The sequence below is a fragment of the Eutrema salsugineum genome, unplaced genomic scaffold (genome assembly GCF_000478725.1).
Source record: "Eutrema salsugineum unplaced genomic scaffold, Eutsalg1_0 scaffold_6, whole genome shotgun sequence".
Lineage (NCBI taxonomy): Eukaryota > Viridiplantae > Streptophyta > Magnoliopsida > Brassicales > Brassicaceae > Eutrema > Eutrema salsugineum.
This window is the reverse complement of record NW_006256547.1, coordinates 5728880-5742279: the sequence shown is the minus strand read 5'-3', so window position 1 is coordinate 5742279 and position 13400 is coordinate 5728880. Positions and strand designations below refer to the sequence as shown.

General features: G+C 35.2%; 3 protein-coding genes across 3 annotated transcripts; all 3 read left to right on the top strand.

Moving 5' to 3' along the window:
* Positions 1 to 2990: 2990 nt before the first annotated feature.
* LOC18011798 (probably inactive leucine-rich repeat receptor-like protein kinase At3g28040) lies at positions 2991 to 6417 on the top strand. The gene is made up of 2 exons (XM_006395319.2): positions 2991 to 4665; positions 4742 to 6417. Exons 1-2 carry the CDS (start codon positions 3122 to 3124, stop codon positions 6252 to 6254), a joined length of 3057 nt encoding a protein of 1018 aa, XP_006395381.1. The 5' UTR covers positions 2991 to 3121; the 3' UTR covers positions 6255 to 6417.
* Positions 6418 to 8154: 1737 nt separating this feature from the next.
* Positions 8155 to 10735, top strand: LOC18011804 (WAT1-related protein At3g28050). Its single transcript, XM_006395318.2, has 7 exons — positions 8155 to 8554; positions 8667 to 8732; positions 9132 to 9245; positions 9393 to 9621; positions 9733 to 9894; positions 10007 to 10158; positions 10386 to 10735. The coding sequence occupies exons 1-7, from the start codon at positions 8364 to 8366 to the stop codon at positions 10573 to 10575; spliced, it is 1104 nt and encodes a 367-aa protein (XP_006395380.1). The 5' UTR covers positions 8155 to 8363; the 3' UTR covers positions 10576 to 10735.
* A 183-nt stretch (positions 10736 to 10918) lies between these two features.
* Positions 10919 to 12849, top strand: LOC18011615 (WAT1-related protein At5g40210). The gene is made up of 7 exons (XM_024151857.1): positions 10919 to 11289; positions 11361 to 11426; positions 11548 to 11661; positions 11786 to 12035; positions 12134 to 12295; positions 12396 to 12544; positions 12624 to 12849. Exons 1-7 carry the CDS (start codon positions 11099 to 11101, stop codon positions 12784 to 12786), a joined length of 1095 nt encoding a protein of 364 aa, XP_024007625.1. The 5' UTR covers positions 10919 to 11098; the 3' UTR covers positions 12787 to 12849.
* The last annotated feature ends 551 nt before the right edge of the window (positions 12850 to 13400 follow it).

Genomic DNA, 13400 nt, shown 5'->3' with positions numbered 1-13400 from the left:
TAGCGAAGAGATCGAGAATCAAACTTCAAACATGCTTATTCGTTGACCATCTCCATTGGTTTTTTCCCTTTGCTTCTCAAGAAAATATATTTTTACATCTTCATTAATCATAGATACATAACTCCATCGATACAAAAGAGCTATGTTTGAGGCATTGCAATACAAAATTAGTTACGGGTTCCCAAATTATTTAAACTAGGTGAATATCCGCACGTAACGTGCGGGTTTTTCTTTTCAAAATTTTTAATTTTTTTTATATTTTTATAAAAATTAATATAATCATCACTTGTTACTTACTTACTTGTTAATATTTTATTTTAAAAAATTATAAAATATTAATACATATTGAATATTATTTAATAATTTAAAGTTATATTAAGATTAATAAATATCATTCAATATTTTTAATTAGTTATAACATAAATTTTTGTTTAACATTTACAGAAATATTAATTGATAGTCAATTAATTAAAAAAATAAAATTAATATAATCATCATTTCATTTGTTACTTGTCAGTATTTTATTATAAATAATTTTTAAAAATTAATTTAAAATACATCTTGAATATTATTAAGTAATCTAAATATTATTAAGTAATCTACAATTATATAAAAATTAAATACATATCTATCAATATTTTAATTAGTTATAACATAAATTTTTGTTTAACATTAATATAAATTTTAATTAAGAGTCAATTAATAAAACAAACTTTTCATATTCTTTAAGTGTTTTAAATTTTAATATTAAAATTTATTAATTAAAATTTAAAGACAGGTGTTAACCTATCCAATGCTGATGTGTCAATTATATGGAGAAAGTTGAGCAACTTTTATATATAAGATTTTGGGTACTTTGAATTTTCATGAGCAACTTATGTATTTGTCCTATGTACAGTGTGTGAAACTTTTGTTTACATTGATTAGTAAGCCCTTTTTAAAAATTCTGCACGAAACTTCATATATCTCGGACACAACTCGTATAAGATATATGAGAAGTTTAAACCATTTTAGGCTACATGCAGATAGAACTTTTAAAAAATAATTTTTAATATATATAGTGTGAAAATAAAACGCGTAGAAAATTGTAGTGTAGTAATGTATAGAAGAAATTTTTTACGTTAAGAACCAAGTTTAAGAACAATGAAATGTTACAAAAGTTTGGGCTACCCTTTAATTCACATCTATGATTATGTGATTAATCTAAATGCTTTTAAATATCTTAGGGTTCATATAAAATTACACTTACACATTGTTCTTCGAAGTTCAAATTTGAAAGAAAATAAATGAGCTTCCCATTCTTATAAGACTATGTGCCAAAAAGAATATCTTGAAATGGGTAAAACAATAATTATTGAAAAACGACCAAGATTTGAGAACGTGGTCCGTTCCCAAGCATCAGACACCATCTTCAATCTTCAATATCTTATCGGCACTGTTTGCTATTATTGTGTAACGATGGCATCTTAAAATAATTACAAAATAGAATTGACACGATCACTAAATACTAAATACAAGAATATAATATTAATGGAAAGCGATAACTAAATAGTAAATACGTGAACATATGATCGGATTCAACAATTATTATTATGATTTTTGCCCTTGTTTTTAATATAATTTTCTTAAAAGACATTGTTAATATTTGATAATTTATAATTATAGTGCTAATTATATCATTTCGGTTTCCTCAATAAGGATTATTTTTTAGTTGCGTCTCTCTATCTATAAAGCATATTGTATTTTACTGTCTAATCAAAACAATATGTAGTGTAACCAAAACTAAACACGATCACAAATAATAGTCAATGGTGTTTTCAAAAAGAAATGTCTCTAACCAAGAAACATATCAATGTCCCTTAATAATAAGATTAATAGGGTTTAATCTTTAAAAAACTTAAGTGTAGTTCGTAATTTGAATCTAATTGAGAGCGGGGACGAGAGAGAGTGTCGGGACAAAAAGACAGATAAGCTAATTGTGCGGTGGATTTTTACACATAACTTTGTCAGTCACGAGTCTTTCTTGTTCTAATGGCACCAAGCCCTATTTTTGTTCTTTTCTTCTTCCTTTTTTTTCTTTTATTTCATCATATTTTATTTGCATTCTCACTTCATAGCTCTCTATCCCTATTGACCATACCCTTTCTTTTTTTCTCATATCTTCCTTTTCTCGTGATATGGCTTTTCACTCTATTATTACGTGCAAGTCGGGGCAATTGTATATCTTTACTTACATTCAATTGACCGGTTGTAAACATTATTTTAGTTTGGATTTCAGTTTACAAATCATTATGTAAAGAGTATTTATACCAATATGAATGATTTAATTTTTTTTTTAAATGACAGTGAGTTTCCATATTCAAGTAAACAAAATGAAAAAAATTATGATTTGGACATTTGTACTTATATGACTTAAACATTGCTTGACATATGATTTATTATTTTATAGCATGTTCTTGTTATATATGTGGACATCCAAAATATTATCTAAACTTTTTTTGTCATATAAGCTTGCTTTACATATATAGCGTGGTACATATTATGGTTCCATATTTTAAGAATACAATATACAAACAATAAAATCACTAACTAAATTCAGTTCACAAAATGACAATTACGTTTCCAATTGGTCTTCTTTTTTGTTAGATGGTTGTGATTTGTGTTTAGTTGTTTAAAATTGTTAGGCTCCGTTTGTTTAACTTTATATCATTTTAGGTGTTTAAAACAATTACCAGTTTACCACCCAAAACCTCGTAAGATGCTATTAGTTAATGGTCTGACTTATTTTACTATGTAACACGTGAAGACACATCCACTCAGAGAAAATCGAATAAACCGGACATTTTTGGTTAGACCGGAGCAGAACATGTGGTCCATTTGGCCTTAGGGATTCTATGTAACTCGATCTAGTCATTGTCTTCTAGCTAATTTCAGAATCTTACACTCACAAACACTTCGAGTTTCTTCTCATTGGCACAATACTCAACTCTTCTCTTTCTCTCTCTCTCTTCGCTCTTTATCATCAAAATGCTATAATTCTTCTACTCTCTCTCTCTTCCCGTACCAAATCAGCTTTATCTCTCAACCCAGCAAGAGAGAGAGATTTCTTGAATCCATCATAATGGGCGATCACAGAAGAAAATGGATCTCATGTACTCTGTTTCTGGCAATGACATTGATATCATTTACCAATGGTGATATTGACTCAATCCAGCTAAACGACGACGTCTTGGGTCTCATCGTCTTCAAATCAGACCTCAATGACCCATCTTCACACCTCGAGTCTTGGAACGAAGACGATGACTCTCCTTGCTCATGGAGCTACGTCAAATGCAATCCCAAAACATCTCGAGTCACCGAGCTTTCTCTCGATGGTTTAGCCTTAACCGGAAAAATCGGCCGTGGAATCCAAAAGCTTCAACATTTAAAGGTACTCTCACTTTCCAACAACAACTTCACGGGAAGCATCATCGATCTCTCAAACAACAACGATCTCCAGAAGCTGGATCTTAGCCACAACAATCTCTCCGGTCAAATCCCATCTTCTCTCGGTTCAAGAAGCTCCTTGAGATACCTCGACTTAACCGGAAACTCGTTCTCCGGCAGGCTCTCTGATGATTTCTTCAACAACTGTTCATCTCTTAGGCATCTCTCTCTGTCTCACAACAATCTCGAAGGTCAAATCCCTAGTACTCTGTTTCGATGCTCTGTTTTGAACAGTCTGAATCTCTCAAGCAACCGTTTTTCCGGAAACCCAAATTTCATTTCCGGATTCTGGAGACTTGAGAGGCTAAGAACATTAGATCTATCGTTAAACACTCTCTCTGGATCGATACCATTGGGGATACTCTCGCTGCATAACTTGAAAGAGTTGCAATTACAGGGGAATCAGTTCTCAGGATCATTACCTTCAGATATTGGACTCTGTCCTCACTTAAACAGAGTTGATTTGAGTTTCAATCGTTTCTCCGGAGAATTTCCGAGCACTCTTCAGAAGCTGAGATCTCTAAATCATCTTGATTTATCCAACAATTTGCTCTCCGGTGAGTTTCCGGCTTGGATTGGTGACATGACCGGTTTAGTACACTTGGATTTCTCCAGCAATGAGTTAACCGGAAAGCTTCCTTCTTCAATTGGAAACTTGAGGTCTCTAAAGGATCTAATCTTTTCTAACAACAAACTCTCTGGCGAGATTCCGGAATCTTTGGAATCCTGCAAAGAGCTTATGATTCTTCAGCTCAAAGGCAACGGCTTCTCCGGTAACATTCCCGATGGTTTGTTTGATCTTGGTCTTCAAGAAATGGATTTTTCCGGTAACAGTTTGACCGGTTCGGTTCCGAGAGGCTCAAGCAGACTCTTTGAGTCACTCGTAAGGCTCGATCTGTCTCGCAATAGTCTCAGTGGAAACATACCTGGTGAAGTAGGCTTATTCAACCACCTAAGATACCTCAATTTGTCATGGAACAACTTCAACACAAGAGTTCCTCCTGAAATCGAGTTTCTACAAAATCTTACAGTCTTGGATCTCAGGAACAGCGCTTTGATTGGTTCAGTTCCAGCTGATATTTGCGCTTCTCAGAGTCTACAGATCCTTCAATTAGATGGTAACTCACTAACCGGTTCTATACCGGAAGGAATTGGAAACTGCTCTTCTCTTAAATTGCTGTAAGTCTCTATATATCTCTTATATATCCCTGAAGCGCAATGTTTCCTCATTTTAATCATAAGCTTCCTTTTGCAGGAGTTTGTCTCATAACAATCTTACCGGTCCAATTCCAAGATCACTTTCAAACTTACAACAGCTCAAGATTCTAAAGCTAGAAGTCAACAAACTTAGCGGCGAAATACCAAAAGAGCTCGGTGACTTGCAGAATCTGTTATTGGTTAACATATCGTTTAACCGAATCATCGGAAGGTTACCCTTGGGAGGTGTGTTCCAGAGCTTAGACCAGAGTGCTCTTCAAGGAAACCTAGGCATTTGTTCACCATTGTTAAGAGGACCTTGCACATTGAATGTCCCAAAGCCTCTTGTCATCGATCCCAACTCCTACGGGAAGGGGAATAACAACGAGGGAATGCCTACAAACCAAGAAAGCAATGGCTCCAGAAAGTTCCACCGTGGAATGTTCCTTAGTGTTTCAGTGATTGTAGCTATATCAGCTGCAATACTCATCTTCTCTGGAGTCATAATCATAACGCTGCTTAACGCGTCTGTGAGAAGACGGCTTGCGTTTGTAGACAACGCGCTGGAGAGTATTTTCTCGGGGTCTTCGAGATCGGGAAGAAGCTTAGTGGCCGGTAAACTTGTTCTGTTAAACTCAAGATCATCGCGTTCTTCGTCTTCGTCTCAAGAGTTCGCAAGAAACCCCGAGTCTCTTCTCAATAAAGCTTCAAGAATCGGTGAAGGAGTCTTTGGAACAGTATACAAGGCACCTTTAGGGGAACAGGGGAGAAACTTGGCAGTTAAGAAACTCGTCCCATCGCCAATCATTCAAAACCTAGAAGATTTCGATCGAGAAGTTCGGATCTTGGCGAAAGCGAAGCACCCTAATCTAGTGTTGATCAAAGGGTATTTATGGACACCAGAGATGCAGCTTTTGGTATCGGAATACATCCCAAACGGTAACTTGCAGTCCAAGTTACACGAAAGAGAACCCTCAACACCGCCTCTTTCTTGGGACGCAAGATACAGAATCATCCTTGGTTTAGCCAAAGGACTCGAGTATCTCCATCACACATTGCGTCCAACAACAGTCCACTTCAACCTGAAACCGACCAACATCCTCCTCGACGAAAAATACAATCCGAAAATCTCTGATTTCGGACTCTCTCGTCTTCTAACAACACAAGACGGGAACACGATGAACAACAACAGGTTTCAGAACGCTTTAGGTTACGTAGCGCCTGAATTAGAGTGTCAGAACTTAAGAGCCAACGAGAAATGCGATGTTTACGGGTTTGGGGTTTTGATACTCGAACTCGTGACTGGTCGGAGACCCGTGGAGTACGGTGAAGACAGCTTTGTGATACTTAGCGACCATGTTCGAGTTCTGTTGGAACAAGGGAATGTGTTGGAGTGTATTGATCCTGTAATGGAGGAAGAATATTCTGAGGATGAGGTTTTGCCTGTTCTGAAACTTGCTCTTGTCTGTACTTCTCAGATACCTTCGAATCGGCCTACAATGGCGGAGATTGTTAAGATCTTGCAGATCATCAATTCTCCTGTTCCTCACCGGATGCTGGATAGTTTCTAAAAAAGCTTTGTGTTAGTTTAATTTTCTATAAGATCTTTGCAATTTTTCCTGTCCCTTTTTGTGTGTAGAGATTGCTTTCTTTCACAATGCTACGTTTACTCTTTCTCGCTATGTCATCATCATCATCATAAAGATCATTGACCATTGTCATCAGTAATAGGCTTTTTTCCTGAGAATACTACATGTGTTTATTATTTAGCAATATAGTACAAATGTATGATAATTACTGCCGTTGAACAATAAAAAAATTATCATCCAGTGACAAGAACTGGGTACGACAGACAGACAATAATGTGGCATATTGTTGTGAATGGTTCTTTTCTATGATCTTTTTTTCGAAGTCGTTTTCAATCATCGAATAAAAAAAGTTTTGTATTCCTTTATTTTACTTGTGGGGCAAAAACTCTTATCACTAACTGATATCTTACGCCGTAGTTTTTCTACCAAGTTGATTACACAAACACAAGCGCATCACGACTACTTGTATACTGTTTCTTCTAGATTTTCATATTTTCCTCTATGACTGACGTAAAAGCCATTCCCAAATGTTCTTGTATATGTTGTTTGTCAGGCTGCTAATATATATAATTTTGAATTCACTAAAAAACTTAAACATAAATCAAAGAAGCATGAATTGAATCAATGAAATGTTGTTCATCTGTTTAAATTCGGCTATTTTATTTAGAAAACGGTAGTTTTTGAATTTTGACTAATTATAAATATGAAAGAGAATAAAGAATACAATATTCAAGTCCAGACCAATAGCCAGAAAAAAAATCTCTAAAAAATAGAAGAAGTAACATGAAAACCAAAAAAAATGCCTTAAACCAAATCATTATTATAGTTCTAGTTAGTTATTTTATTTGTTTCATTGGTATTTTCAGTTTCATATTATTCAATTGGAATTCTTTTTTTATTTGACTCTATTAATATTTAGTGATAGCTAACTATGTCTTATTTTATGGCGTGTGGAAGATGCATGCATTATATTATAGAAGAACGGCCAAAACCATGTGTTTTGGTATTCAATTATAAATTTATAACAGCTATTAGCCTATTAGTTAGGACTTGGTTACTTTTTGTGATTATGATATAATCCTATAAGCTTTGATTGGTATAAGTAACCTCTTACCACATGTCCACATCGGTTATTAGGGATATTATCATATGCTGGCTATTTTCGTTACAAATGACAAGAATTAACGAATTTATTAAGATTTAACTTAACAAAAAATTAACGTTTTTAACTATTCTATCATATTATAGTGTTATATTTTCACCTTTTTTGTCTTCTCTTACCGCTATTATTTCCTTTAAAAAATTCTAACCGCTTTATATGTTACTTAAAAACATATATATTATTTAATCTCTTTTTTGCCAAACATTATTTAATATCTTAAGAAATGTGATAACTGTAAATTTATGACCACTTGTAGTTTCTAAAATTCCCGAAAACTCTAATCCACACGCTAGTAATAATTTATATTTTATGGAGTTTAAAACTCATCGATACATTAAAGGATGTCCAGTTCAAGGGTTGTATAATTCAACACTCTATATATTTTTAATAGCGTATATGAAAAACTGAATTCTCAAGTTATTGACCAAAATAATGAATTTAAATGATTTGGAAGAAGAATCTTTCTTTGTACAAAAAAAGTACTTAAATCTTATATATTAGAGTAATTAATCTGTCTAAACTTTAGGGAAGCGGTACAAAGTTTAGTGGTTTCAGAAAACAGTAGAAAATTATTTCTTGACCAATGAACGTGATATACATGAACTTTTAATTCTTGACATTGCTTGACCAAAAAAATGGACCCGAGTAAATTCCATCTATATATGTCATAAGAAAAAAACATTGTATTGTCAAGCATGTTACATGGCCTTTTTTGTCTGCTTCACATCTCTTACAAGTACTACACATTTGCTGAAAATCTAACTTTCACCCACTCACACTATTTTCTTCTTTTTTTTTTCCCCAAATAAAAAGAACAGAACGGCTCTGTTTCTCATCTTTCATCTTACTCCGTTTAAGGAAAAATCACTTCTCCGAATCTCCACATCTACAAGTAACAGAGAGACAGAGAGAGTAGAGACAAAGAGAGGATGGCGCGAAAATACTTTCAGAGAGAGGTGTTGCCGGTAACGGCGCTGGTAATAATGGAATGTGCGAACGTTGGCTTAAACACTCTGTTCAAGGCAGCGACTTTGCAAGGCATGAGCTTCCATGTCTTCATCGTCTACTCTTACGGTCTTGCTGCTCTTCTTCTCCTCCCTTCTCCTTTCTTCTCCTTCAGGTTAGAGTTTTATCTTTCTCCCCTGCTTAAAATTGATCCGATCTTTACGAATTTGAGCTAAATGTTTCGCCTTTCGTTGAAATAGAGTAATGGGTTCTTGTTTATTTGACAGATCACGAACGCTTCCTCCGATGAATTTCTCAATCCTCTACAAAATCGTGCTTCTAGGGTTAATTGGGTAAAGTTTCATTTTTTCCATTTCTTCAATTTTAATGCAATAATACCACATGTCTGATTTGAGCTTTGATTACCCGAAAGCTTCTTCATTTCGGGTCAGGTACGATCCGGAAAAGATGAGAATATTGCATCAGAGTTCTTTAGATTCTCAGGTTTTTCTTACCCAATCTTAGAGACACTTGGCTAAAAGTTGCTTCCAAAAGCTGCAAACTTTACTGCAAAAATCTAACCTCATTACCCTCCAAAAAAAAAAAAAAACTAACCTCATTGTGTTTTTATTTATTTATTTTCTTCGTAATAATTTATTTTCTGGAGGGGTTGCTTTCATCTTCGTAATAACCGGAATACATTATATTTTGTTAGATAGATTGATAAATAAAAATTGTCTTAAATAATATAGATGCTGCTCGAACATAATGGGATACACAGGGATAAATTATAGCTCTCCAACACTTGCTTCTGCAATCAGCAACCTCACTCCTGCGTTTACCTTCTTGCTCGCCGTCCTTTTCAGGTTTATTATCCTCTTATATATTCCTTTTACACTATCAATTTCCTTAATTACCCTCGGCCCATGAATTGTATTTTAGCCCTTAATTTTCAGCCCATGAGGCATCACTTATTTTTGTTTGAACATTTTTTTGGAGTTTGTTGATTGCAGGATGGAGAGTGTATCTTTCAAGAGGACAAGCAGCGTGGCTAAAATGTTGGGAACCGTAGTTTCCATAGGAGGAGCATTTATAGTGACTCTTTACAATGGACCTGTCGTGATCGCTATGTCACCACCGTCCGTTTCTATGCGATCACAGTCACCAAACCATAATTGGATCATTGGCGCGGCTTTCCTCTCGGTCGAGTATTTCATGGTTCCATTGTGGTACATTGTTCAGGTCTAGTCACTAAATGAACTCTATGTGCATATAGTATTATATTTATATTTCTTGATCTTTTCTTGTTTTTAAATATAATCATATTCCTTTGATTTTTGCTTCTTTTTGTAGACTCAAATCATGAGAGAATATCCATCCGAGTTTACCGTCGTTTGCTATTATAGCTTAGGCGTGAGCTTTTGGACTGCGCTCATCACATTGTTCACTGAAGGGAGTGACTCGAGTGTATGGAAGATAAAACCTAATATAGCTTTAGTGTCAATCGTTTGCTCGGTTAGAACCTAACTACTTATTTTCATGTGTGTGTTTCCTAGATATATAAATATGCGTGTAACTAGCTTGAAACAAGCATATGTTAATTACTGAGCATATCTTCTATGTTTAGGGTTTCTTTGGATCTTGCATAAACAATACTATCCACACATGGGCGTTGCGAATCAAGGGGCCTTTATTTGTTGCAATGTTCAAGCCTTTGTCGATTGCCATTGCCGTTGCAATGGGCGTGATCTTCCTCCGAGATTCCCTCTACATTGGCAGGTGAAAAAAAAAACTCACACTTTACATCAAATTCAAGTCTAGTAGTTTTGTCATGTTGTCTAAGATCAGTTTGAACTCGTTTTTATGTTAAATACATATATATATATATATATATATAATGTATACCAAGTCATATCACAAAAGGTTCATGTATCAAATCTCTATTTTTTTTTTAATCTTTTTTAAAGTATTTTCTTTCCATTTATGTGCTTGAATGTTGATCTCAGCTTGATCGGGGCAACGGTAATAACAATAGGGTTTTACACGGTGATGTGGGGCAAAGCCAAGGAAGTAGCCATGGTCGAAGACGAAAACAAGACTAGCCACGAGGATGCCGACGAGGCTGACCTCGACTCTCCATCGGGCTCGCAGAAGGCTCCTCTCTTGCAAAGTTACAAGAACGATGAACATGTCTAAATGTCATCAACCCGTCAAGATAGCTCTCTCTATATATATATAATATTTGTGTGAAATTTTCGTATATGAATGTAATTTATTTGACGAAAATGTGATCTTCAATTTTAGGAATCAAGTTATTTCTAATCACAATTTCATAATCTAGATATCAAGTCTTTTATTAAAACTTATCTTAGTCTGTTACATATTTAGGCACAAGAATGATTCTAATATCCATGAGTAAGACTGACTCTGGTGAGATAGTTAGTATATTTTTTGTGTTTTTAATTTAAGCACTAGTGTGATGAAGTTGTCCTGCATTTCTATATCCATTTTTTTACAGAAGATTAATTGAAAACCAGTCAAATTCCATTAAGTTCTTTTTTTAAAAAAAAAATCATTAAATTACATTAAAAAAAAAAATAGTTGAAATGGAGAAGGCAGAAGAAAATCTCCGTCGATCATAGTCTCGTACATTGGTCAAACCCTCACGGACAGAGTTCTGAATTCAGACAGATCTTCGAAACAAAACGAAGAGACAACGATGGCTGGGAGATTGTGTCAGAGAGACGGCGGAATCATGGCGGCGATGGTGGCGGTTGTAGTGTCTGACGTCGGAATGAATACTCTGTTCAAAGCGGCGAGCTCAAAGGGAATGAGCTCTTACGTCTTCCTCGTCTATTCTTACGGAATCGGAGCTCTTCTTCTCCTTCCTTCTCCTTTCCTCACTCACAGGTCCCTCTTTCTTTTCTCTCTAGATTCTTCTTCATCCTCCAATTTCCAAAATCTGTGAAATTAATTCTCAGGTCAAGATCTCTTCCACCATTGAAATTCTCAGTACTCTGTAAAATGGGACTTCTTGGGCTACTTGGGTAAGAAAGATCTCTTCTTGTCTGGTTTCATCTTCAATCTCCGATTTTAGATTTGCTGTTTGTTGTTGACTAATTACTAATCATCATTACTCTTCTTGTTGGGCAAAAAAAATGAGAGAAGGTGTGTGTATTTGATGTTAGGTTACACAGGAATCAAATATAGTTCTCCTACTTTGGCTTCAGCTATGAGCAATCTCACTCCTGCTTTCACTTTCCTCTTTGCCCTTCTCTTCGGGTAACTCTTCTTCTCTTATCCGGTTTATCTAAATATTCTGAATCGAATTCTGATTTTGATTTGGTTTACCACATTTCCGGTTATTCGGTTTGGTATATTTTTTTATTTTTTTTGGTATTGAAAGAATGGAGAAGGTATCTATAAAGAATAATAGCAGCTTAGCCAAAGTAGTGGGCACAATAGTTTCGATAGCTGGTGCACTCGTAGCCACTCTTTACCATGGTCCCATCATCTTCGCCGCATCTCAGCCGTCCGTTTATATTCCTCAGCCTCTCTCGCCGCCTCCATCGTCACCGTCGAATTCTAATTGGGTTATCGGCGGTGGTTTCTTAGCCCTTGAATACACTCTAATCGCCGTATCTTACATCATTCAGGTATAAATAACACTTTGATCATAATTCATACATGTATGTATTCACAAACTTTAATATATATTTATATTTTCCTTTTTAACATTTTTGATGGTGGTTAGACGCATATAATGAGGGAATATCCATCAGAGTTTGCCTTGGCACTTTCCCACAATGTATGTGTTTCGATCTCTTGTGCGTTTGTTAGTATTTTTGCGGAGGAGAACAATCCGAGCGCGTGGATTATGAGATCCAAAATAATGTTGATATGCATCGTTGCAACGGTATGGATCATATGTTTCTCTGTAGTTTTAAATAAGTATTCAAAAGAAAGAAGATTATTAGTTAAGCAAGCTTATTTTGTTGAAAATGTTTATATTATAGGGGATGGTAAATTCGACGGGGTATGTGGTCGAGTCATGGACGGTCCGACACAAAGGGCCATTGTTCCTAGCAATGTTCAGGCCTTTATCTATATTAACCGCCGTGGTACTAGGCGCGATTTTTCTAGGCGATTCTCTCTACTTGGGAAGGTGAAAAATAAGAGTTCAAAATCTCAAAATCTACTTAGTATTATTCACATTCAATTAATATTCTTTGTTAATTTGGCAGTGTGATTGGTGGAACTTTGATATCAGTCGGTTTCTACACAGTTATGTGGGGGAAAGCAAAGGAAGAGAAGGCGGATATCGACGCTTATGCGTCTGCGACAACATCATCTCATTCGAGGAGAGTTCCACTTTTGACGAATTACGCCGCAGAGAAACAAGTCTAACATTGTTAAAATATATTGATCTGGTGTAGCAACAATTCGTTTTCAAGGTTTTGATGTCCATATTTCATATATACACAAATGTTTTTGGCTTTAGCGGTTTAGCCTCATCCAATGGTCCGGACCAATCTATATACTTGTCGAACCAGCTGTGCAACGGTAAATCAGTAAGTACCACGGGGTGGGATTATATAAAAAATCCAAAAAGCTTTATAAAACACCATAAAACTCTATAAAAACCCGCAAGACGGATTGTTCGTGTCGAACTGATTTTATTTTATTTTTAACTATTTTTTTTGTTGTTTTCAAAAATAAATGGGAAGTTTAGGGTTTTGCTGTAAATGGACTCATATGGCTCTTGTGAATATGTACATGTCTACTGCTTTCACGTCACAGTCCCGTTAGTTTATCCACATGCATTCACAAAAATAAGAATAAAAGTTTATCTGAATTGTGGTTGATCCGCACGGGGTAGTACCATCCGTTGAAGATCTCAAGTAGCTCGTACAGTTCATAGTATATAAGATCTCAAGAATATTATTATATTTACTTCCCTCACAATTCAATGAAACACACGTACAGTTCACAATCATTAGGATCATTTCTATGAGCTAGGA